This window comes from Pseudorca crassidens, chromosome 17 (genome assembly GCF_039906515.1).
Source record: "Pseudorca crassidens isolate mPseCra1 chromosome 17, mPseCra1.hap1, whole genome shotgun sequence".
Lineage (NCBI taxonomy): Eukaryota > Metazoa > Chordata > Mammalia > Artiodactyla > Delphinidae > Pseudorca > Pseudorca crassidens.
Window position 1 is genome coordinate 47,972,074 of NC_090312.1, and position 27,566 is coordinate 47,999,639.

The 27,566-nt window shown below is 42.7% G+C and overlaps 1 protein-coding gene across 10 annotated transcripts in view; it reads right to left on the reverse strand.

Moving 5' to 3' along the window:
• The window catches only part of LOC137210196 (UDP-N-acetylglucosamine--peptide N-acetylglucosaminyltransferase 110 kDa subunit-like), a 161,356-nt gene extending 145,377 nt beyond the window's left edge, over nt 1–15,979 (reverse strand). Inside the window, exons 1-3 of one of the 10 annotated variants that reach the window (XM_067711829.1) lie at nt 15,747–15,979; nt 9,013–9,103; nt 7,053–7,101 (exon numbers count right to left, since the gene is read on the reverse strand). In XM_067711829.1, coding sequence (XP_067567930.1) covers nt 7,053–7,101; nt 9,013–9,080 — 117 coding nt within the window. In that variant the 5' untranslated portion in view covers nt 9,081–9,103; nt 15,747–15,979. Of the gene's footprint in view, nt 1–1,927; nt 1,971–6,529; nt 6,592–7,052; nt 7,102–9,012; nt 9,104–15,207; nt 15,440–15,656 lie in introns of those variants that run through there. The other 9 variants (XM_067711828.1, XM_067711825.1, XM_067711824.1 and 6 more) reach the window with 9 other exon arrangements.
• Nucleotides 15,980–27,566: the final 11,587 nt, after the last annotated feature.

Sequence of the window (27,566 nt, forward strand, 5' to 3'; positions counted from 1 at the left end):
AGAAACAACGAGCTGTTGACTACACTTTAATTAGCTCCTCCAGCCTGTAGAGGCATCACTAGGACCAAGATAGGAACAACATTCTCCATCTCCGCTTGCATCTGGGTATGGTTCTATCCCAAAGAATGTGACCAGAGGTGACCTGAACAGTTTATGTCTGAAGGATAACGAGTTGATAATTGTAGCTTGCAGCTTCCTCTCTCCTTTCCTTTTTAGGACAAACGTAGAGCCACTTGATGAAGGTGGTGGGTCCCTGAATAACTGAGCAGAACACTGACCCTCAGACCACCAAAGTCCATACTACACTCCTGAGTGAGTGAGAAATGAACTGTCCATGTGTTGCTCCACTGAGGTTTAAGGTATATTATTTAGTGTTTAACTAACGCATTTTTTCTTTAAACCTCAGTTGCCTTCTCTGTAAAATAAAGTCTTTGAAAAGGATCCACTGTAAGTTTTTTCCCTTGCTTATGTTTTTATCTTAGTTTTTAATTCTCAGAAACATTGCGCGCATTTTACCTTTTAAGTTAGTAAGTCTACTTTTCTTCCCACAAAGACGGGTTCTTCAAGTTATAGAGAAGTCATAGCAGACTGTTGCTGCAGTTTAAGATACGCATTCACATATGAGATGAGAAGGGTGAGGACCCAGAGAAACGCATTTGACAGAGGGGAGTGAGAGCATACTGAAGAATGTTTAGTAATAAAGAATTCAGATGGGAGAAACGGATGGGTTACATCTAACAGATTTGCTCAAAGGAATTCTGGAAAGGCAAATATGTGAAAATGTATAGCAAAGACATGAAATGCCTTTTGGTCCCTAAATGGATTTCATTTCAAAGACGTGCATATTGCAAATACATGTACCGTAACACTTCTCTGTCCACTTCTAGAATTTTCTAAAGCCTGACAGAACATCTGCAGAGAGAGGATGTCATTCCAAGATAATCGACCGCAAGTTACTAAATTAAGTTAAAAATGTCCTTAACCTTGAACAGTTTTTAAAGAGATTTTAGAAGAAAGGAGCCCTCCAGGGGGTTGTATAACTATATAATTGTACCCTTTCTAAAAGGCTATTTACAGATACATAATGTTTCCCCTCCATTCTTTAAAGTAAAATATAGGATAAAAAAAATAGTTTGGGGATAATATTTGTTTGGGACAGCAGGCACTGCTAATCAGTACCACTCTCTCCTTATTCCTTACTATCAGAGCCCTGGTTTAGGAGACCCCATTATCCTTAAGGCTAAGGTGGCCAGTTTAAAATCCGAGCTGATGAGATCTAAGTGCAAGTCTGCTGACCATCTGTGGTAAAAAATTTGCTCTCTGAGTTAGACACTGCCTTTTTTTTCTTACTTAATTTCTTTTTTTTTTTTCCTTTTCTTTCTTCCTGCCCAAATTGTTGGAACAGTATTGGAGATTCTGGGGTCACTTTGAAGCTATGTGGACGTGCTAGAGATGTGGAAGCTGGAAGAGCGAAGCAACCCAGTCCCCTGGTGATGCCCTTCAGCAGCTGGACTAACGCTAGAGGGACTATCTCCAAACTTCCTGCTACCCGTGGAAAATAAGGTAAATCACTCATTCACTTTCTGTTACCTACTAACTGATCCAGAACTCTAACCTCAGGCTTCTAGAACCCTTCTCAGTATCCCATAGTCATACTCACGTTCCGGACTCCTGATCATCAGACTTGCTTATAGCAGATGTATGGGGAGGGCGGGCTCTTCTGGAAGCCCTCATACTTCCTCCCCTACCCCCACCACACACAAATAATGATCTTTATGTCCACTCATCCTTCTATCTACACTCAGAGGCCAGGGCCCCCAGGAAGGCTTCACTGACAACCCTTTACTCCTCTCTACATGCAGAAGGGGTAGAGGTGTGGGCTCTGCAATCAGACTTCCTAGACTTGAATTCTTAATCTGTTACTTACCAGTTTAGGACGTGGGCAAAGTAGTTACCTTCTCTGGACACCCCTGTAAAAGAGGAACACTAAGTAGCACCTATGTACCTTACTGAAAGGATTAAATGAGCAAATGCAGGTAAAGTTCTTATAATTTTTTCTTGGGTCAATCAATTGTAGCTGCTATTGTTACCTTTGGCTAATTTAGGGCAGAGTCCCTTTGCCCTCCTTTGGTTCTCTAGGCCCGTCTCATTCACAACACACACAGTCGCATACTGCAGAGTTTTGAAAGGTGGTTCTCAAAATGTGGTCCCTGGGCCAGCAATATCAGCCACACCTGGGAACTGGTTAGAACTCTGGCACTGGAGCCCAGCAATCTGTGTTTTAACAATATTCTCAGGCAAATCTGATGCACACTAAAGGTTGACGACAACTGAGAACATCTGTCTCACACTCTCCTGAAGGCATTCACCAAAAATAGAGTTACAGGACCTTACACCTGACCAGCTGGAGAAGGGGTCTAGTAATTGCCCTGGGTATCATGCTTGTCATGATTTTTCAGCACATAAATGTTTGAGAATCACTGCCATTTTGAATGTGTGTTTCACTTGTCTGTTTTTTCCAGTGGACTTTACTTCCTTGCAAGGAAGGTTTGTGAAGATTTGTTGCTGTTGTTTGCATTATTAGTTTTATTATGCTAATTCTAGAATCTCTGGTGCATAGTGCAATCTCAGGCAGGAAGTAGTGGCTCATTAAAACAGGTATCCCAAAAGTCTTAGTAGAACTTCAAGATTAATTCCTTCAGGAAGAGGTAAAATTGTCATTAGATGCAGATGATATGATACTATATAGAGAAAACCCTAAAGACTCTACGTGAAAACTACTACCACTGATAAACGAATTCAGCAAGGTAGCAGAATACAAGATAAACATACAGAAATTAGTTGCATTTCTTTATACCAACAATGAAATATCGGAAAGGGAATGTAAAAAAACAATGCCTTTTAAAATCACAACCCCAAAAATAAAATACTTAGGAATAAACCTCACCAATAAGGCAAAAGACTTATATGCTGAGAACTGTAAGACATTAATAAAGGAAAGTGAAGATGATTCAAAGAAATGGAAAGACATCTCATGTTCTTGGTTGGAGTAATTAATATTGTTAAAATGCTCATACTACCCAAAGCAATCTACAGATTTAATGCGATCCCTATCAAATTACCCATGACATTTTTCACGCAATTAGAACAAATAATCCTAAAATTCATACAGAACCATAAAAGACCCAGAATCGCCAAAGCAATCCTGAAGAAAAAGAACAACGTTGGAGGCATAGCCACCCCAGACTCAGACAGTACTCCAAAGTCACAGTAATCAAAACAGTGTGGTATTGGCACAAAAACAGACATATGGATCAATGGAACAGAATACAGAGCCCAGAAATAAACCCACACACCTCAGTTAATCTTTGACAATTAATCTTTGACAAAGGAGGCAAGAATATATAATGGGAAAGAGACAGTCTCTTCCGCAAGTGGTGTTGGTAAAGTTGGACAGCCTTATATAAACCAGTGAAGTTAGAACACATCCTTTCACCATACACGAAAATAAACTCAAAATGTCTTAAAGACTTAAACATAAGACATGACACCATAAAACTTCTAGAAGAGAACACAGGCAAAATATTCTCTGACATAAATCATACCAATGTTTTCTTAGGTCAGTCTCCCAAGACAATAGAAATAAAAACGAAAATAAACAAAGGGGACCGAATCAAACTTACAAGCTTTTGCACAGCAAAGGAAACCATAAACAAAATGAAAAGACAACCTACAGAATGGGAGAAAATATTTGCAAATGATGCGACCAGCAAGGGCTTAATTTCCAAAATATACAAACAGCTCATACAACTTGATGACAATAAAAGCAAACAACCCAATCAAAAACATAGGCAGAAGACTTAAAGAGACATTTCTCCAAAGAAGAAATACAGATGGCCAATAGGCACATGAAAAGATGCTCAACACTGCCAATTATTAAAGAAATGCAAATCAAAACTACCATGAGGTGCCACCTCACACCAGTCAGAATGGCCATCATTAAAAAGTCTACAAATAACATATGCTGGAGAGGGTGTGGAGAAAAGGGAACCCTCCTACAACACTGTTGGTGGGAATGTAAGTTGGTGCAGCCACTGTGGAAAACAGTATGGAGGTTCCTCAGAAAACTAAAAATAGACCTACCATATGATCCAGCAATCCCACTCCTGGGTGTATATCCAGACCAAACTATAATTCAAAAAGACACATTCACCCTGATCTTCACAGCAGCAATATTCACAATAGCCAAGACATGGAAACAACCTAAATGTCCATCAACAGATGAATGGATAAAGACGATGTGGTACATATATACAATGAAATACTACTCAGCCATAAAAAAAAGAATGAAATAATGCCATTTGCATCAGCAACATGGATGCAACTAGAGATTATCATACTAAGCAAAGTATGTCAGAAAGAGAAAGACAAATACCATGATACCACTTATATGTGGAATCTAAAATATGACACAAATGAACCTATCTATGAAACAGAAACAGACTCAGAGACATAGAGAATAGACTGATGGCTGCCAAGGGGGAAGCAGGTGGGAGAGGGATGAACTGGGAGTTTGGGATTAGCAGATGCAAACTGGTATATATAGATTGGCTAAACAACAAGGTCCTACTATATAGCACAGGGAACTATATTCAATATCCTGTGATAAACCATAATGGAAAAGAATATGAAAAAGAATGTATATACATATGTATAACAGAGTCACTTTGCTGTACAGCAGTAATTAAAACAACGCTGTAAACCAAGTATACTTCAATAAAAAATAAGTTAATTAAATTTTTAAAAAGATTAATTCCTTCAGAAGAACAAGTACTACACATTCACAAAAAAAGCACCCTTTGAAAGTTTAAATTTTTGAATTTCTTTGCCACTTCCTTAGTTTTGATCATCTTGGACAATATATTTTTAATACTGACTTTTAAAAAGAATTGTGTTTCAGTGTTTGCTATCCTTAGAGAGACAAAAACAGATAAGTACAACTAAATACTTGTTTTTCAAAAGTCTCAAAAGTATAAGGGAAATGAAAGTAATTATATCTTCAAATGATTTTGGGGTATGTTTCTAATTTCATACTTCTGATGCGATTCAAGATTAAAACTGTATTAAGACATTTGAGACATGCTGCATTGGTATTAAATGAATTTAATTTTGTGTAAAGTGGCAGAAATATTTTCTTCAGCAAACATACCTGCAGATATAAAATCACAACCATAAATCTACAAAAAAGCAAGCTATTGAATGAAATCTGATTGGTTATTTCCCTGCAGTATGGATCTGCTAATAATTTAATTTACTACTTGCTAACAGAAGCCAAAATTTAAATATACATATATATATATGTGTGTGTATATATCTATCTCTTCAATTTTAAATCATTCATATATATGAACAAGTATACATACACATATATAACAATTGTTCATATATATAAACAATTTAAATTAAAGAAAGTACATCTGGTGGCCTATTTTTTCCCCCCGATTTCTAAAGAACACCATATTCTATTCTAGGCAGTGGAATGTCAATCCACCTTAAGGGTTGTTCAATGAGCATATCTGAGAAACCACTGGTTTAGCCAATGATGTACTTATTGAGGGAGGCCCTAGTGCCACTGTCAAGAGCTTATCCACAGGAGAGATAAGAAGGTACTTGTTTGGTTTGTGAAAAGAAGGAGTAGTGAGGAATGGCAGGTAGCTGCAGGCTGATGACACGTGATGTCCGTATATATGTAGAACCAACACACCCATAATTGCACCCATTTTCCATACCCAAATCCAAAGCCTTTATATCATTAATCCCAGGCAAAAATGGTAAGATTCATGTGTGTTACTATCCCACGGCTTCAAGATGCCTCTAAACTCATATGAGTATGTCTTAGTTTTATCAGTGGAGGACAAACCAGGCTTCTATCACCAAGCCCCATTCCATAACAGGCAAACCAGTCCAAGACTTCTCTGAGTGCTGCAGGAGAGTCTATGGAAGGGGCGCTCACTCCACTGTGATGCCTAAAATGCCTTTGCACAGAGCAAACATTCAATACATGCTGAGTGAATGAATGAGTGAACTGGCTCATTTCAGGGAAATTCCATTCAACAGGCTGGCATTCCTTCCTACCCATCTTAACTGTTAAGCTTGCCATCAGACAAAAATTTAATTATAAAACGTTAGAGCTGAGGAAATTTTAGAAACTATCTACTCTCCAGAGGTATACAACTTTAATTTCGTGGTAAAAATCACTAGGAGTGATTTACGAGTCTATCAGACCTGAGTCCAAATTCCACATCTACCATATTTTGGTGAGCAAATAACTACTTCTGAGGCTCTGTTCCATGTATGCATTATGGGATATCATAATAATACATACATTAATTGTATGACTATCAGGGGATGAAATGACACAATCCATTTGCCATGGTCGGCTAAGTAATTTACACCAAGTAAGCACTCAAGACATTAGCCAATATTCATAGCGGAGAGATGAAAACAAAACTCTGGGACTGATGCCTACCCTAGTGGCCCCAGTGGTCATAATGACTTTCTTCCATTCAGCCTGCTCTCTTCTCACTAAGACTAAGGAAGAGAAGATGAACAAATTAGGAATAACAATTTGAAAATGGTTTTATACTCCCTGGATGAATGGAATTATAATAAAATGATTCATGAGTTCTGCAGAAATATGATGAGACTTTAGATCTTTATGTTAGTTCTCTACAAAACCAATTTATGGCCCTAAGATGTACCTTCCCACCCAGCCCCATCCTTATCAGGATCAAATATCATTGTAAATGGAAAAGTCAACAACACCTAATCAACAAGCTAAGTTACAAGCCAGTGAAGTCTCAGAGCTTTGATAGAGAAAATTCAGATTTATCATTATATGTAAAAATAAGATGATATGAAGAACTCAATCTAAAAAATATTACCTGGAGATCTATAATCTCTACAATAGTGCTATAAAAAGTAAAGAGCTAGAAATCTATTTAGATGGTTTTCCTTATAAGAAAGCACTTTCTGTATAACTTTTAATGTACTATTGATGAGAACAATTCAACAAAAGTCAAATAAATATCTGCAGATGTCCTACAAGAAGAAAAGAACAGTTAGATGTGACAGGGGATAACTGGACTTCAGGATGAGTAAGACCCTATACTTGACCTCAATAAATTAACATGAAATACAGTGGATGAGTCATGTACAGAATGTCAGAATTCTAAAAGGCCAAGCTAAGTACCAAAAGGAACACGTGGGGACTCTTAAGAAGGAAATAAAATATTGGTTAGTTGATTACGAAAAGGCAGAAGGGAGTAGGTTCCCTTTGGCTGCTCTTTGAAGAGATCACTTCCTTTCCCCCCTAGTCCTGAGGCTAGGGTGGCATGGGCAATAGAGGAATGTGGGGACTGAGAATCATTTCTACTCTCACCAGAGTGGCTGGAAGCAGATTTTCTTACCAGGATGTAGTAGTATGCTAATATTTAAGGGTTCTTGAGGTCAGAGAGAAGGGTTTGAATACTCCGGCTCCATCTCTTGCTGTGGGTCAAGTTTCTTACCTTTCCAACACCTCGGCATCTTTATCTGAAAATTGGGGACGATGATAATGTCTCCCACCTGAGTGTGAGAACTATATGATACAGTGCATACGCAGGGCTAAATTTGGTGCCTGGCAAACAGAAAGTGCTCAGTACAGCAGGCGAGTGTAGTGACAATAAAGGCAAAGATGACGGGGGTAGTGCCGGTGTTGCTTCTGCCCCCAGAACAGGCTCTGACTGGGAGAGAGTTAAAGCACCTTTGGGTTCATGGGGGTTTATATATAAGCAACGGTTGATCAATGTGAGCTGGTTGTCCAAATGATTATGTGCAATCTAAGAAAAAAATGGGCCTCGGATCTGCTCAGCTACTTAATAATATTAGCAGCGGGAGTAGTCAAAGAAGCTAAATTTTATTACGTGTTTATATGCCAAAAAACGTGCTGAACATTTTAAAAGGATTCACTCACTTATTACAACGAGGCTATACGCTAGGTCCTGATAATGTTATTCGTCTCTTTCAGATGTTGACTGAGCCTCAGATGGGTTACAAAAGCACCTAAGATCCCGTTGTCAGTACATGACGGAAATGAGTTCAAATCCAGCCTGTCTGCCTTGTTCTTAATCACTAAGGTATGAAATTAAGCATGTTGCCCTTTGCCTGATTCTCCTTCTGAGGCCTGAATATTTCACTTAGCTCTCTGAGTGCAGAAGAGAGAAAATTCTCTCTCCTTGACCCAACTTGGCATCAATACCCAACTCCCCTTCTCAAAATGCGTTGCTTCAACGAGCAGCAATGAATGCCGGGTCGTGGACCAGTCACCTTGATGACTAAGAGTCAGACACTAGGGAAAGAAAATGCTCTGTGACAAACCTACCCTTGTACAGAAACAAGACAGAAATGGGGGGACAGGGCAGAAGATAATGGAATAAGGCATAGGAAAAATAGCACCTGGCATCGTGACAGTAATAATAATAATAGTAGTAGTAGTAGTAATAGTAATAATAATAGACTTTACTATGCTCTAGGCATTGTATTAAGTGCTTGGTGTAAGTGACTTCATTTTAATATTGAAAACAAGTCTATGGGGATGAAATATTATTAACATCATTTTATAGGCAGGAGTATTGAGGTTCAGGTAATCAGGTAAATTGCCCAAGCTCATATGGTTAGCAAGTGGAAAGCAGAGATTTGAACCAGCACCTACACTCCTAACCATTATGCTATAACCATTATGCTGAAGACATAAGAATTCCAATGGTCTTTCCCCGTAACCCACTCCTGCACTCCAGACTTAAATAGTCCAAGATCAAGAGAGAGCAAGCTTGGAGTTGCCACTCTTCGGTGAGTGTCAATCATTTCAAAACAGTGTATTTGCTAACAAGATGCAGTTCCTGTGATAATCTTCTCAACCAGCTATCAAGAAACAGGAAGCAAAGATTCAAGTAACAGTATGTTCCCACTTACGAGGAAGGTGGGACAGCACAGTTGACACTGGGCTTAACTGTTCTGGAAAACGTGGTCCCAGTAGGCATACACGCTGGTACATTTTCCCCACCTACCAAATACAAAAGAAGTATTTCATTTCCATGTTGCTCTTCAAAGTTCCACCTCATTCGTGCCTGTCATTCATCCTCTGGCCTCTTCCTGTCTCCATTTCTGTACAGAAAGGTGCTGAGTCTCTGCTCTCGGATACGAAAAGGGTGTGTTAGGAGAGGGAGCCATGGTACCTCGATGTCTTTTTTTTTTTCATCTTAATTCTATTATGCCAACTCCACTGAACTTAATTAGAGTGAATACAGAATTACACAATTACCCTCTGTTCTATTCTTCAGATGTTATATTTTGATAAAATTTACGACATGCTGCTCTCCCCTTGAACACCAGATGAACACTAGAAATGGATGTGTGTTGACATAAAATCTGTTATAATTACAATTCAAGTACAGCTTACATAATGATAGTGTTAACATAAAATTATAGATGTGTAGAGACAACGTGGTCATGCATTTTTTAGTATAAGTACATGCTTAGACCAATATCTGTTAGCGGAATGAAGGTGGAAGAGAATTTTGGTTAAGCCCCAAAGGCTGTTTAAGGACTTGCAGATAGCTAAGGGGAACTCAAAGACCAGTAAGATAATATTTCCCCTGCCATGTTTGCAATTGCAAAGTGAAGGGAAGATGTGAAAGCAAGTACCCCTATGGAAATTACAAGACAAGTACATTTTTTTCCTTGAGTACCTGGGTAAATGCTTAAATTCTAATGTATATCAGTGATGCAAATTTTCAACTGAGTTTGATAAATCATAAAATAATAATTATACATATATGTATATAAAACTGCATGGAACTAGGCAGTTCAGAATTACTTCTAATTAAAGAGGTACCCTATGACAACTAACTTAAACCTTACAAAATATGGTTCCAAGTACCCTATCAGAGTGAAAAGCAGGAGACTGAAAGGTTTAGTGTAAATGTTTGTAGTCATGGTGTCTTAACTAAAACTACTGTGTCACAAATACTATTAAAATAATTGTGACATTTTATTCACTTTTACTGCAAACAACAAAACAAACTATAGGTATTTTTTCATTTCAGGTAATTATTTTAGCTAACAGTTATTAAATGTTTTGAGAAGACACAGTGCTAATTGCATTACTTCATTTTATCTTTAAAATAGCGCTTCCATGTAATTATTCTTAATATCTCCATTGTATTACAGTGTATCTCTAGTTTAGACCTTTCTTCAGAACTGCAGACTTGTGTATCCAACTGTGTACTCAGCATCTCTACTTGGACGTCACGAAAACATCTCAAATCTTATACCTCCAAAACTGGTCTTTAATCCCCCAAACATGCTCTACCCCAAACTTTTTCCATCTTAGGTGACAGTAACCACACCTTTCCAGTTCCCCAGGCCCTACATCTCAAATTCACCCTTGACCCCCTCTTCCTTTCCATTCTTGCATTCAATCTACCACGAAATGCTGTCACAACCTTCCCAATGTGCCACTTCTGAGAATTACCAGCCGCTAGCAGCCTGGTGCAGGCCACCAACATAGACCTCGAGGATCCTGTAGTCGCCTCCCGAGATTCTCCCTGACTCCACTCTCTCCCCACATTCTCAAGACCACAGATAGAGTTATGCTTTTCAAACAAGAGACAGTTCATGCCACACCTTGGCTAAAATCGTGCCCCTGGCTGCCTACATTTAGAGTAAAAGACACAATGCATGTGATGGCCTCCCAGGACTTACCCAATCCATCCCATCACATATCCGACCTCCAGCCCTCCTGCTGTCTCTTCCTCCCCACTGACTAAGTCAGCCAGGGTGGCCTCCTTGATATTCCTCCAAGCTGCCCGGCATATTTCTGCCTTAGAGTTTTGGGACTGGTTATTCTTGCTCCCAGGGAGTGGTCTCCCCATCATACATTCTGACAACTCCCTCACTTCAAGTCTTTGCTCAAATGTCAACTTATAAAATCCACCCTGACTACCCTATTTAAAATCAGAACCTACCTGTACACTCCTCCAGCACTCCCAACCCAAGCCTCTTCAGTGAGCTTCACATCCTTTTCCTTATCCCGTAGCGCCCATCAACCTGTGACAAAGCATAGAATTTATTTAGAACATCCGTTTCCACACGAGAGTGTAAGGAGGGAGAAAGCATGCAAGAAGGAGCACGCAGGCAAAGGCTCTTGTCTAATTTATTCATTGATACGTCCAAGCATAGAGAACAGGAAGATGCTTGATAAATAGTCCTGAAAAAGATACAGATGAGGAAACTAGTAGTAAAGCTCAGAAAGTTTAAGTAACTTCCTCAAGGTTCTAGAGCTAGAAGAGAGTCACAGTAGAATTCACACTTGGGGATGTCTAACTTCAAATCTCTTAGCCTCTCTGCTATCTTTTTTTTTTTTTTCCTCCTTCTTTGCGGTATGCGGGCTTCTCACTGTTGCAGCCTCTCCCGTTGCGGAGCACAGGCTCCAGACACACAGGCTCAGCGGCCATGGCTCACAGGCCCAGCCGCTCCGCAGCATGTGGGATCTTCCCGGATCGGGTCACGAACTCTCAACCACTGCGCCACCAGGGAAGCCCCTCTCTGCTATCTTAAGTCCATGCAATTCAGGATTTGTTTTAATCAGTGCCATGGAAATTCTCACTCCACTGAATAGGATCACTAAAGTGTTCTCTGTCTAGATTTATATATATATTTTCCATTTAAACAAAGGAAACAGAAGAGGGGAATTCATCATGGGTTATTGCGGTAGTTTTACAGCAATGTTAGCAATAATGACATTTAAGTAATAGTGATATTTAATGATAGCATAATAATAATAAAATAATAGCTCTTAAATGTATTGAAGACGAATCGCATGCTAAACTCGGTGCTAAAATATTTCCATGTATATTTTGTGCAAAATCCTTATGAATATTCTATCAGATGAGCTTTATGTGTAACTCCACCAGGCATACTTCTCTTATTCCGCTTTCAAAGATAAGGAAATTGGTGAGAAGTGTGGTAACCGTTTGATCAAGATGAGACTGGTAATAAGTTGTGAGTATGAATTTAAATTCAGGTCTAACTCCAGAATTTGATTCTCAATCCATACATGAAAACTCTGATAATTCCTTTGATAAGGGTATGTTCTCTCCTGGAAAACATCCCCCATTATGTCTGCCTGTGCTCATACCTTCAGGACACAGTCAAGTTTGAAACATGATAAAAATGTTTAAATAGTGTGCTTTAATAAATGGAAATATCTTCATCTAAACAATAACACAGAAAGGCAGGCTGAGCCCTTTGAAGTGGCTTCGTTGCTATCTGCCATCCAGAACAAGAGAAGGAATCAACAGCTGCAGAGTAAAGAAAGCATGAAACCCAGAGATGGAGGATTCTGTAAATGACCAATTACAAGACTATTAAGCCACACTTTCATAGCAAGAGGCAAAATATTCCATTAAACTGAAAATTCTTCTACCCCTCACTCCAAGGCCCACACAAACATTAATGTTGCATTTATTAGGATGTATTTCCTGTGCTCTATCAACTTGACTTTCAGCAACTGTATTAATACAGTCCTTTCGCTTTGCACATATATCTGAATGATGGATTCCATTACTGGAGTTTTGTAGAAAGAGTGGAGTGAATGAAGTAAAGTTTGGGAAGAGCCATCATAATCCATAATGATGGGCACTGAATCAGGACAAGAAGAAACCTCTCTTCTCATTTATTTGAATGAAAATTCTACTATATATTTATTGCCTCTGTACAGGGCCATGTGTTGAATAATGGAAAACAAGCATCTTTCATTTGGAGGTAGGATTTGTGTGCTCAAGTTTCGATGGGCCTGCAGAATTAATCTTGTTTTAGAAATGAAATAAAATGTAATTTCTTACTGTAAGTAGATGTGGTTAAGCAACTGGCAACTTTGATGTCTTTAAATCACTGCAGTTTCGGGGTAGGCAAATCTATAATTATTTCAAGCACTTCTTTATTGGTGCAACAATTGAGCAGTGTACATAGTGGTCAACAACCTGGGCATTGTCAGACGACTCTAAGTTTGAATCTAGACTTTGCCACTCACCAGCTATGTGACTTTCAGCTATGAGAATCACTTTCTTCAGCTTTACACTGTGGATTATTATATGCCCTTTGCAGAACTACTGTAAGAACTAAATGTATATGGGCACAGTGGCTCATAGTAAGGGCTCAAATTAGTACTGTGGTCACTACTAGTAGTACTGAAAAGAAATTAGAACTTCTATTCTCATAAAGTGGGATATGTGTCCCTTTATCATTGTAATTTCATATCATTTGACTTTTGACCTTATAATTTAATAGCTTGATCCAAGAAACATTTAGCAGTAAATATAATTGAAAGAAGATTACCTGTCAAACATGAAATACTGTAGTATCAAGTGTGCTGGCACAATACTCTTCTCAGATAATTAACCTGTAAAAATATGTTATTGTCTTCTTTTTAATTGAGCACATTGAACATATATATTTACTGTGCCAACTGGCGAAAGGTCCATTAATTCATCAGTCTAACTATATGTTGCATAAACGTCTTCTAAACATAATCGTATATGTATTTTATTTGTTGGGAAAATGTGTTTGAGTTTGTTCTTTTCTGCCTATTCAAAGTAAAAGAGGATGAGAAGTAGAGTTAGGCTTAATGTACTTTGTACTCCATTTGCCATGAAAATGCTTCTGTGCCCTGGAGACAACAACAAAAGATTTGCTTTAATGACAAGAATCAAGTATGTTCTAAAGCTTCCAGGTAGGAGGCGTATAGGTTGCAGTTTATATCAGAAGTCTTTGCTCTCTCTCTCAACTGCATCTAGATGGGAAAGATGTGGTCACAAGTTCTTCAAGGTGATATAGTAAATGTTGGAAAAGAGGGGGGTAGGAGGCAGAGTTTTGAATATCTCAAACCTGAGCTAGAAGGATTTTATTTAAAGAAAATAGTGGATATTATTTTTCACTTAAGGAATGCCAGTCAGCAAACCTGATATTAATGTAGGAAATTAGCTCTTTTAGCTATGATGCTTTCAAATGCACATGGCTGAAAACAAATTCAAAATAGTCAACGGAAATTTAAAAACAAAAACCAAACAACAACAACAACCTCAACAAACAAGTACTAGAAATTCAGGGATGCAGCCATATTCAGATACAGTTGGATCTGGACGTTCCAGAGTATCAGCAGGGTTCCAGCTCTCTCTCCATCGCTCAGCCCTGCTTACCTCTGCAAGACTTTATTTTACAGAAAGTCTCTCCTTGTGCTGGATGGTCACTGGGAGTCCCAGAGTCATATCTCCCCAGCTTAGAAATTCCAGAGAGAAAAGACAATTCTTCCATTTTGCTCTGAGACAAAAGTCCTGGGGAGCAGTCTGATAGACTTAGCCGAGGTCAGATGCCTACCCATGAGCCAATCACCTGCTTTACTGGAGTTCAGTCCCTGGGCGACTCATCCCCGGGGCTCATGAGGAGGCAGGATGGCATTATCTGGCAGTTCTCCAAGAAAAGCCTGCTGTTTTTGTAAGATGAAAGGGGAGAGGACATGGTTAATGAAACCTGTATCTGCTTCTGTAAAATCCACAGAATCATACTCCCTGTCCTGTGTCGATGACCAGGCAGTAAGCTGACCCAGGAGGTCATTTTTCCCACAACAGTCTTTACATATATGACTAAGGAACACACTGGTAAAAAGAATATGGGAGAAAGTCTGAGTATGACAAGTCAGCTAGACTGATATTAACTAAAAAAGCTGTGTGAAAATATCCTTAAAAAGTTGCCCCCAACTCACTCAAAGTCCAAAGTTGGAGCTGGAAATACAATGTCATGGAGTTTGGATAAGAACAGGTTTTCTCCAAGCTGAACTATGACACAGAGATTAGAGACTTCTAGAAACTATACTTTTTCAAAGAAAAAACATCACATGAGAAAAATGAGGCCTAGAAAAATTAAATGACTTAAGCTAATTAATGGCAGGACTGAGACTAGAGTATACTTTGTGTAATTGGCTATGGTCTTTTTTTTGTTTTGTTTTGCTTTTGTTATCACTTCACAACGAGACAAACTTAAAGAAAGGAAACACAACCAAAACTCAGTGGCTGGAAAAGAGATGGATGTGAACGCCCACTTGTTTCTTACGTATAAAGTTACCCCTCGCAGTGTTTTGGAGGAGAAAACGCTGGCTCTTCCCAACGTTGGTTACATACACAAAGATTCCAAAGACAAGACAAGTGCTTTGCAAACAAAGTAACTAGAACCAGCTCAGGCTTCCCCGCGCCGGGTCCTACGTTCCACGGTCAGAACCACCAACTGTATCCCCCCGGGGAACAAGGTGATTCAGAAAAGCTGGCGTCTTCAGAGAAGGGAGAAAACTTAGCCGGAAAGAGAGGAGAAAACTTGCTCAGCTTCTTGCTGGGGTCTGAAACGATCCCAACAGAGTCCTTAAACCCCTCAGGTTTCCCCAATCAAGCACCCTCGCCTCCAACCTGGGCCACCCCAGATCTGACTATCAGACGACAGAAGTCTGCGGACGCACGGAGAGCTGACCACCCCACGAGAGGAACCTACGCGCGGCCGCACCCACTCACCCGCCGCTCCCCGGGAGACGGGAGACGAGCCCGGGGTCCAAGTCCTGGGCGTGGCTGACTGACCCCTCTCCGGGCCCGGCTCCAGCTCACCTCGGCGCGGCCCGCCTGGGCGCCGCCATCTTGACCACGAAGGGGGCCTCGCGCCGGAGGCCCCTGAGCGGGCGCCCTGAGCGGAGCCGGAGCGCCGGGGAGGCCCAGGTCGGCGCCCTACGTCCCCCGCGTGCTCGCGCCCCGTCCACGAGCGACGAGAGTCCCGCACGCAGCGCCCGACCCAGGCTTCCGCGGACCCGGCGCCCCGCGCAGCCCGCACCGCGGCTCAGGCGGCGCCGAGGGCGGCCCGGGCGGAAGAGCGGGCGCAGGGCACGCGCTCGGTAACCTGGCAACGCGGAGGAACCCGGCGTCCCCGGCGAACCCCAGCCCTCTAGCGCGAGGAAGCACGGACCCCCGCACCCGCCGCCCAGCCCGCACCGCCCCTCGGTCGCTCCGCCCTCCGCTGCCCGCTGGCTATGGTCTTTTAAATCCATGCTACAACGTCTATATGTAACAAATCTGTTAAACCCTAAATGTTTATGATATTCAAGTAATCCATTATCTGAATTATTCTTGAAGATAAAACATCCAAAGACTTCTTAATTGTATGGGTATACATACATAAAATACACGTGGAGGTAACTTCAAATATAGTATGTGCCTGTCTCTATTCCTTCCCTCTCCGCTCTTTTAAAAAATGCCCCTTTAAAAATTGCCCACTCACCATCTGTTAGGTAAATTTGCTGAAACACAGTAAATGTGGAGACAGAAATTGTTATAGAGACTATTCCAAATGGCACTGACACCTGTATTTATGAAATTTTTAAAAGGGTAACTTAGAGTTGTTTTTTTTTTTAAATCCCACTATAGTAACACCACATCATCCTAGGTGCCCAGTTCTATCCAATTACATAAGATGGAGAAAGAGAGAGAGAGAGAAACAGAGAGAGAGAGAGAGAGAGGAGAAAGAGAAAGAAGAAAGGAAGAAAACCAAGTACTTATGTATAAAATGTTGCTGCCAAAGTTTGAGATTATACTCAAGCATCAATGAACAGAAGGAAAACACTTACAAAATTACAAATGTATTTCATTTATGGTATGAGGGACACAGGTTTAGATTTGCAACACGCTCCCATAAGGGTCAAATTGACCACTTTTTTCTATCTAGTTGCTCTTGAAACAGATGCCATTCAATTCCAAGTCTATAGCTTAGACCATGTCACTGCACATGAAATATTGTTCATTCAGACTCAGCACATAGCAAGAGTAATTTATACTCTCAGAGTGTTTGCTCTCAAGTCAATAGCAGAGAAGCCTTGAATAAAAACGTTCCCATTACTTTCCATTGTAATAGATCTTACTTATAGCCCATGAAACAGTGGTCAGGGGAGATTTATTCTTTGGACACCATATTATATAATCTCTCCACTTTAAGCCATCCCCCACTCGGCGATTATTTTTTAAATATGTTACTCGTAGTCAATATTAATTTACATTTAATCTTTCTTAGCATTAGGAGAGTATTATTTTGTACAGGCTCAGAAACAAATCTCCCGAAATTCCTCCCTGATGCTCCCTTCAGGCTGAAAATGCATTGCAGGGTGGCTGCAGTGACTTAATTCTAGTTGGCAGAGCCCTGGCCACACACTAATTTCGTTAGCCTCAAACTCCTGGATTTGAAAGATCCACTGAATATGATTCCTGTCCTCTGACATGTCACTTACTAACCAATTCAGTGTGCATACAGAGGAGAGAAAGGACTTGCTCAGCTCTGGCCCACCGGCAGGCAGATGAGAATTCCCAGTCAGAGACACTGTTTACATCTGAGTGGTCATTCTTGCCCGGGTCCTCATTTTCAGGAAGGAACTTCAATCCAGGCTTTGCTGGCAGCTGCAGCATTTGTTACATCCATTACTAGCTCCTTGTTCCTTCCTGCCCCCCAGTGCTTAGCATCCCCCATTTCAGTCACTAAGTCTTCCTTCCCCCAGCCTAGAAGCTTACCTCACCATAAATTTTTATCTCAAATGATAGGTTTGGCACATTCCCCACAGCAACCCACAGGGACTGGGGAAAAGAAAACTCAGATCTCTGGAGAGCTAAGAATTCAACCATTTAGAGGAGTTTCTTTTATACAGGACAGTCTTCATTGAGCTGAACCCTGCAATCCCAGAGAAGGTTCACCTACCCGTTCTTTTCCTCTTTCCCTAAAGTGACTGTGTCTTTGAACAAGGGGTCTGTGTTCCACTATTCTCTCTATTCATTTTGCAGGTTTACAGAGGCTTGGAAACTGGGGGCTGGACTTACATGCCAGGAGCTTCTAAGATCACACGCAAAAATAAGGCTACTGGAAGAGATTGTTGGAATCTATCTCTGTATATTTGAACATGGGCAGTGGTTAACCAGGATGCTCACACCAAGCTTATATCCAGCTTGCAGCACAAGCTACAAGTTGGTGCATCCCTCCTACTACCAGCCTCTTCTCAATAAATGCAGGTGAAAACTGGGGGCTCTTTTCCCTCAGCTGTTCAATCCAACATGAATAGCTGCAATTTGCAAATTAGAGGAAAATGACGGTGTTTTCTCTGAATGGTTTTGGTCCCAACGCACACTGCTAATGCTGGCATTCAGTTCCTTTCCTTCCCAGCCCAGGGAACGGGGGAACTAAGCATAAGGCAAGCGTTCTCTTTTCTTGCAAGTGCCTCAGATCCACACACCGGAGAAGGAATCAGCTCCCCCTGGAATCTTTTTCAGCAAACACAATCCTTCACCTAGTCTGCAAGCTCTCTCTTGACTTTAAGATTTCACTCTTTTTTCGACAGGCAGGCCCATCTGCAAGCTCCCAAGCTCCAAGTGAAGGCGCCAAAATAAGTTTTAAAATGTCAAACAGCAAATGTGCCTTCAACCCCCAGAGCTCCAGTAAAAATACTGTGAGTTGCCCCTGTGGTTCTCAGGTGACCTCTGGCCTCATCCTCCCTGCAGCGCTGCCTCCTCAGGTTCTCTAGTTTAAGCTCAGAGGTAAAGGAAGTGCTTCTGGGTTTTGCTTCCGACAACCCAGGCTCTTCCTGAAAGCATTACCTCAAAGTGAAGGCTGCCCAGAAGCACTTTTGGCCTTGCAAACATCTAGAGGTGGCATACTCAACAGGTGCTAGGGACGCTCAGAGGCTCAGAGGGGCCATACCAGGCTGCAGCTTTAGACAGGCACCCCTCCTTCTAGCACAAACACAAACTTCATACCCCTGGGTGCTGATGTAGTGACAGCTTGAATCTCACAAGGAGTCCCCTCCAGAAACCCAACATGCTTCAGGAAAGGCACTTGAGAGGGAGCCGACTTTTTAGCTACGGGGAGCATAAGGGTCAGCCAGAACATCTGGAGAAGGGACTAACTGAGCTTGGGTCCTACCAGGCAGGGAGAGAGCTGTGCATTAGGAAAGGATCACTTCAAGACAGAGATGAACAAAAAACCTGGAGATAGGGGTAGAGAAGGAAAAGAGAGGCAGAAATTGAAAGGGAGAACATAAAAACAGAGAGACAAAAAAAAAAAAAAGCAGGGAGAAAGAGACACAAGGAGAGAGACACACAGGAAGAAAGACAGCGAAACAAGAGAACCCATAGTCACGCAGACCCTGAAACTCAATTTCTTCATCCAGAAGCCATCCATCTATACCCAGGGCGGCACAGGAGCCGTGGGGCCGAGCCTGCGGGAGCAGGCGGTGAGAGAGCACTGCAGCACCGCCCACCGTTCAGCGGGCCCGATCCGCCGTCCTCGCATCTTCCGCCGTTGCCCGCCTGCACCCGGAGCTAGAGGACCGCCCGGCCTTGCGCAGCGCACCCTACTGCCTCCCTCCAGGTGCCTTCTTGTCTGGCTCTGAGAATCGTCCTCAAAACCCAGGACTGGGGTTGGGGGCTGCGTTAGGGAGGTCGTGGGAAAGGATGGGCACAGGGTGGGTGCAGAAAAAGCGACTGTGTCTCGCAGTTAGCATGAGCTCACCTCCGGGCTCTGAGCTGGCAGGAGTAGAAAGCTGATCGCCCGGCTCCTGCCAGTGGCCGGATCGCAAAGGCAGTTTAGACGGTGCAAACAACTGCCCAGAGCAAATCACCTGGGGGCACGTCTGTGGGTGGCTTCTCCCCGCTTGAGGACAGTCCCCACGCCTTCCGCCCCATGCCCTCGCAGAGATAGGTGACAGGTCGGGAAATCCAACCCGAGCGAAATGGGCAATTCACGTCCAAATGTAGGTGAAGACCTAGCCTTCGGTTTAAGAACTGCCTCCCTAAGCTCTTCTCGAAATTTTCCAAGGCAGCTGCAGCTTGTCGGGCGGCTTGGGGCAGGGAAGCTGGGGAGTTGAGAAATGCCTAGTTTCTAGGCGTCTTCTCATCTTTCATATTCCTTGCGCCTAAGTGGCTCTCACAGGAGCCCGGCACTTTTACAAGCCTGGTTTGGAACCATATTTCACTCGAATGCAAACCCATTTAAATCATCGCCTTGTTTTTCGGAGACTGTTTCTTGTCAATGGGGCCATAAATCCAGAATGTCAAGCCGGATGGAGTGGAGCGCGGACAGGGGAGAGATGGAAGGGAAAGGAATCAAGCAGGGCAAGTACCTCCTCGGGTGAGGTGGGAGGGATTCGGCAGGATCTCCAGGGTGGAAATGAGCGAAGGCTGACCAGACCCCGCACCCCTGGAGTCCAAGCCAGCCTTCAGGATAAAGAGCGCGGGGAGCTACGGCGCGCTCTGCCCCGGAGGGAGCGCCCCCCTACCTGGAAAAGCCTCAGGATGTTGGCTACCATGATGGAGACCGAACTCCCCGAAGCCCCAATCACTCCAACTACTTTCTCGGGCTTGACGAAAACCGGAGGCTCGCCGTTGGTGCAGCGCACTTCGGAGGTGTCCTTCTGGATGAGCGCCTGGACGAAAGTGAGCGACTGTTCGAGCGCCTAAGTGTCCCTGGAACAAGTGTCCAGGGTCCGCGCTCCCAGCGTTACTTTGGGCAGCAGGTTGGGATCGCTGTTGATCTGGTCCAGGGCGTAGAGCATCGCTTCCAGCCTGTGGATCCCGTTCTCCCTCTTGATGTCGCCGCAGGGCACTCCGCTGGGACCCTTCGCGTGCACCGGGAACAGCCCCCCGAGGGTGACGTCCCCCTCGATCCGAATGGAGTGCGAGGCGTACATCTCCTGGCCGCGCGCCGCCGCCGCCAGCGCGCACAGAAGCACCTCCAGCACGCAGCAGGGAAACTTCATCAAAGTCAGGGCGCGGAGCAGCTTCCCCAACTGGACCATACTGCTCCCGCGGCTGCGGTGGTGGCGGCGGCACTCGAGGGGACGGTGGCGGGCTCGCCGGAGTCCTGGCCCCTTGGTGTGAGCTCCTCCGGGGAAGCCCAGGGTCTCCTGCGGGCGAGGAGGGTAGGGGCGCCCGGGGAAGGGCAGCCGGCGAGGGTGGGGGGTCCCGCGGCGCCTGCCAGCTTGGGGCGCCGTGCGCTCTTGGGTTCCCCGGCCAGCGCGCCGCGCTCGAGCTCGCGCTCGGTGGCTTGCAGCTCGAGCTCTCCAACAGCCCAGCACTGGGGAGAGAGCGAGGATGGCTATCGCTTTAAATGCGCGTTCGGCTCCCTCTCCTCCTCCGCCCACTCCCTCCCACCCTCGCTCGCTCTCAGGCTCTCCCCACCCTTCCCAGCGCCCACCCTCCCCACGGTTTTGCATCATCACGCAGGGAGGGGCTGCGTGCTGAGGTAATGGGGGAGGGAATGGGTGGGCGGCTGTGGGGGGGGAGTACCTCCGATTCGGAGTTTCGAGGTCCCCAGGGAATCTGGGGATTGCAGGTCGCAGGCGAAGGCTGAGCTCCTGCTTCGGTCTCACTGTAGAAGCCGCTCGCTCGCCCGCCTGCACCCACACGCACATTCTAGGCACAGGGTGGCATCAGCCCCGGACAGGGCGGTTCTAGCTGGGGCTGACTGCTTCCAACCCTGAGGTCCGGAGCCGGGACTGTCAGCGCCGGGAGAATGCGAGGTAGTCGAAGGTGATGCCGCCAAGCATGAAGGGTAGTAGGGAGACCCCAGTCTGTACTGCTAATTCGTCTGTGCCAGTTTTTCCTAAGAAAAACACACATACACACAGGAGGCTGATTGATGACCTAAAGAACCTTTAGGCAGAGACTTCTCCGGGGCCAGGCACTGGGCTAGCCTGTAGGGAAAGACGCCAACAAGAAATGCTGGGAATGGAAATGCATCTTTGGTCTTCAGGGGTTACTGTGGCCGGAGCCGGATGAAGTAACCCTGGTCTCCAGTAAATCTGTGGCGGATTCGCTCCTTTTCTTCCTTTCATCGCAAGAGATGGAACAACTGAGAACTCTGCAGAGCGCACTTTCTTCTCTGGCGCTGACAGGTGTAAGGCTCCCTCCTACCCATTTCCAGAGATGCTTTTGGGCTGATGTCAGGTTTCCTCGGGCAGGAAATAGCAAGAAAGAGGTGGCAGTAGGAGGAGCAGACAGAAATCTCCCCATCGATCCAGTGATCCAGTGATCCATTCTTTTTTTTTTTCTGGCTGAAGATTTGGGGGGTTTGGGGAGTGGAATCAGGATGCCAGAGCAGGTTGTAGTGCAGTTAGGAAACTGTTTTTCAAAGGTGTCCCCTCCTGCAGGTCCAGCCCAAACTTGGCCCATTAAAGCAACAAGTGGCCCTAGTTCCTACACAAGGAAGGGCAATGTATCTGCCCTTGGTGCCCACGTGTACTGCTTATGGTGGTCTCTACTCTTGCTGAGCCTTTCTGTTGGAGTGCAGCGAAACTGTCTTATACAGAATTGAGGGCGCAGAGAAAACCAAAACAAGACTATACTTTCTGTTGTAATGTTAGTGTACTAAAGAAAAATGTCCTTGCACATAAAAAAAACAGCACACACACACACACCTAAAAAGTCAGAAGTTGGGAAGTTGGTTGTCTCTTCCACCAACCACCTGTCTGACCTTGGCACTTCTGTTCCTGTGCCTGAGTTTTACTTTGCCCATCTGTAAAATGATGAAACTGAATTGAATGTTTTACACGTTAACTTTTAGCTTTCAAATCCTCTGTTGAAATAGGTCATGCACCTTTGGCCATGGTGTTCTTTTTAGACCAATATCCTTTGTTGCTTTATGTGTAGGGCACCCGTTTTTTGATACCCAAACAACACTTCAAACATTTCCTGGTACAGAGGATTTTTTTTTTCTTGTTGACCACCCATTTATCTTCCTTCTAGGGAGAGTCCAGTCCATCACTTTCTTTTCAGACATGCCCCTCCTCCAGGTTTCAATACTTAAGGTTTGAGGAGGAAAAAAACCTTCTGGCTACAGTGTTCAAGGAAGGGAATAGAGGCTAACAAGAGTTATGCAGGGCTAATCCCTGGACTTCTGCTGGAGTAACGAGGTTGATGACATAGGGTTACCACTGTCCAATAGACAATCCGTGCCGGAGTTAAAAGAAAAAGGAGCCTCCTTCCTCTAAATGCTTTATGTATATCTTTTGGACAATGTTACACTATTTGATTTTGTAAAAACATACCATTTTACTGCCATCTTCAAGAAAAGTGATGTAAAAACTATGCGAAGCTACCCCTGTATACAATGTGATCATCCATCACTCATAAATGTGATGCCCTGCTATATAAGTGCACACCTTGTGCAACCTTATGCTCTGATGCGCCCGCCCCTTCCAGCCAGCCCTGGAGCTGCGAGCGTATAAGCCCGCAGCTGTGCCAGAAGCTCCCACATAAACAGGGAAATATTTGAATCCCATAATGAGAAATACCAGAGAGGAGAAAAGGCAGAGAGAAGAAGGGGTGGGGAAGAGAGAAAGGGGCCTGGTTAGAACATGTGAACTCCTGGATCCACATGTGCCTGAAAGATTGCCTCTTTTTTTTCAATTATATAGTATTTTATTTCTGTTGTTTGAAGTCAAAATATCCTCTTGTAACTTACCTATTCTGCTATTCAATACATTGGATCAAAAAGGCTGGAACAAGTGAAATAGATATCCTGTTAAGGCAGCATTAGCTAATTTGGAAAGGGGGAAAGAAGCAAAGCAATAGAAAGGCATCCTTGGGAACACAAATACTGTGATCCTAGTATTTAGGCATCAGTACCTGAGGCTATATTTGATAGAGACTGTATCCTTATTTAGTTTTTAATTTAAGGCTATTTAGTAGGCACTTGGTGCCAAAAAATATATTTGAAGAGCTGTGTTACAAGTAATAACACTTGATTTTTCACCTGCCCATGTGAAGATCTATGTTCTCCTCTTCCATTTCCAGGTCACAGCTTGCAATTGCTCAACAAATAGTTCTTGGCTGACTGTTGAATGTTGCCTTATTCTGTGTTCTCTCTTTGCTCTACTCATTCTCCCCAAACATCTGGCAGCAATCATTATCTTCTTTTTGTTGCAGTAATCTGTGTGCATGTTTTATTTCCCTTGCTAAGCTGGAAGATCCTTGAGGGTAAGGGGCTAGGTATTATAAGGGGCTAGGTATTATTTATCTTTTTACCTCGCACAATGTTCAGAATGGTGTTTTGTACCTAAGAAGCACTCATGTGTTGAATGAATCAGAATTGGTTTGCCATTCCCCACTGCCTTTATCTCACAATAACAGAAACATAAAGTGGGCAGAGCAGAAATGACGGCAAATAAATTGTCCTCTTAGTTGCAGAATGCAGTTTCTAGAACTTAAAGAATAATTAGTCGATTTTGAAATAATTTTGTTTTACAAAAATTTCGTAAGATTGAAATACTCTAACCTTAAAGCTCTCGATCAACTCTAAAGGAGGGCTTTAATTGGCTCTTCCTGAGTCAAGTGTTTATTCCTGGGCCGATAACTGGGGCCATTGTCATAATAGAAAGTGTGATTTGTTACCAGAGAAAGAGGAAAGTGACGCTGGGCTTGCAAGATATTTATATCTTCAGCCAGAGTGCATAGGATCTGGAACTTAATTGGTGACGCAGTATTTGTTTGAGATTATATGAATGAAAAATCTTTGTGTAAGAGTGATTAATCTAAAACTTGGCCAGTCATTGTCCTAGTGTCATATTAAATTGCAGGAGAATCTAGTTTTAGGCACAAAGATCATAAATATAAAATGTGTTTCCAGGCTTGGTTCTGTGTAGTCAGTAATCTATACTCACCCACTCATTAATAAAAATGAACGTTAAGGACTCAGTCCTAACATATGTTTAGCATTGTATTTTGCTAACAATCTCAGTATTATTTTCTTTATTCTCCCCTGTCCATCATCTTCTGCAGAAAATAATGTCTCCACTTTCAATTCCCTGTCTATTTAAATCCAATTTGTAATTTATAAAGTTGTCCTCCTTAAGGGCTGCTGCTTCTGCCACAGTAATGTACTCTGGCCATTATTATACTCTTCCATCTTTCATGGAGGTCTCCATCCATAGGTTTTGTTTTCATAGCATTTTTTGTTTTGGCGGTACGCGGGCCTCTCACTGTTGTGGCCCCTCCCAATGCGGAGCACAGGCTCCGGACGCGCAGGCTCAGCGGCCATGGCTCACGGGCCCAGCCGCTCTGCGGCATGTGGCATCTTCCCGGACTGGGGCACGAACCCGTGTCCCCTGCATTGGCAGGGGCACTTTCAACCACTGCACCACCAGGGAAGTTCTATACTTACGATTTTATATTTGCTTATTTACTTTTGTCTCCCCCCTCAGCTCAAGAGAGACTATATTCATCTGTGTTAATCACTGCTGTGTTTCCTGAACATGCCTATAAATCATACTGAAGAATGGTGCCTGAACTTTGGTAAGGGATCAATCAATTTTCTTGGCTGGATGAAGAAATGTGTTCATAAATTAATGAACAGATCTTCGGGGCTTCTGACTTGAGGACTAATGGGAAGAGGATGGCAAACGGTTGGGACAGGGTACTGCAAGAAATAGTATTTGGAGTACTCTGATAGCTATCCTAACAGATAAGATTGTGTTCATTTAAGTAGTTCTAATTAGAGAGCTGGGAACTAGGGACACACAGCATTAACGTTTTTATAATGCATTCTGTAGAGTTCTTTTTAAGTCTGTACAAATATCATTGAAAATATATGCATACATATACACCTCTATTACTTTACTCAGCGCTTTACGAGAGTCCCTCAAGGAAGGGGTAGTAGCAACTCTCAGTATCCTTCCTTTATGATGAGCTTAATTTATTCAAAGTTACATCATAATTTATTTGTAACTGTGAAACTAGACTTAGTTATTGAATAGACCCTCCCTAGAAACGTATGACATTAATAAAACCAACAAAACTTTGTTCAGTTTCCAATGATAGACACACTACAGACTCAATTATGGGCCATCCAGTTTAATGAAGGGAAGAAGTGATTGAACAAATATAGAGCAAACAGAATATGAAGTTTTATCCTCCATTAACATTAGTAACGGATAGTGTGGGCTCCAATGCCTTCAAGATAGCTTGAGACCATCATCTCTGTGTCATGGGCAGGGGGATGTTCAGCCAGGATGTCTTTCACTGTCACTGAGAAAAATTTCCATAAGATATAATGATACCTACTGAAACTGATATGGGGCATTCGGGTAATAAGGAATCCATTAGCATATTTTTCCAGAAGCCTTGACTACAAAATGAAGACAGTAGATTTGGACACTTTCAGCCATGAAGAAGTTGTTTGGATATTCATCTTTATGCCTAATGAAATAAGCTTATTTCATCTCTGCAGCTTCCCATATACCATTTTCCCATTTCTGTTTTATGTTTGGAAAGACTTTTAGAAATTGAAAGTCAAGTTAAAAAGTGAGTGACAACTTAAATGATATATGGAATATTTTGCTGACTTACAAGAGCATGCAGAATTAAATATGACCCAGTTCAAATGTTTATTTTAACGTGTATGTTGAGGTGGCGTTTTCAAGGTGCCAGAAAATGAGAATTCACCTTCCAGTGTGTGTTACCAGTTCTGTTCATTGCACACAATCATCTTCATAAAACATAGTGTTTTCTATGTACCTGGTATATATCTCAATTAGTTTGAAGAATTTCTCAGATACCTCTTAATATGTAGTGCTCCAATTCCAATCTTGCCGTGTCCTGTACCAGTGACACAGCACACAGGAGTTTTATTTCTCTGGGTTGTTCAGAACCCAATGAAAGAACAATGGAATGGGATCAAAGAGATCAGGGTTCTTCTCCCAGATTTACCATAAAATAATTGTGTCCTCTTGGGAAAATTATAGTCATTCTAGGTCCCTTTTCTTTTCTTTGACAGAGCTGCACTAGATGACCCGAAATAATACAGCCCTCTTTCAGTAGTCGCTTAGATGTTATTGGTATTCTGAAACAAATGAAGACAATGACACATGGAGCTGTGCAACATCTCTGTAACTCTGTTGTCTTAGAGTTGCCTCCATTTTACAGATGATAAGATGACTGTGCATAGAAGTAGATGTTTGGAACCAGCGGTTCCAAAGTAAGTGGAGGTAAACCGCAAATTTCCTTCCTTCCTGAAGCTCACTTAGCCAAAACATAGGCTTCTGAATATTAAGCTGTAAAGCATATTATCAGTACATTTTAAAAGAAGCTATTCTTCTAGGATTTCCAATTAATAGCAGGAGGTTTTGAAATTCTTAAAAGATCATCTAATTTTGTGAGATTTACAGTTCTATTTTCCTGTCAAGCAAGTTGTATTAGTGCCAGACAGTCATCTGAGCTTCTGGATGCTTCTCTGAACCTCTTCAAGTTTTCTTCTTGCTATCTGAAATTCATGCCAGATAAGCCTTTTTCTAGAGCGTATGTACAGACTTGTGTATTTTTATATAGGAAAGCGATGCAGTGAGTCAAGTCGGGGGTTAAGCCCTCATTCTCAGAGTGGTATTGAGCTCCTGGTGAAATATAATCATC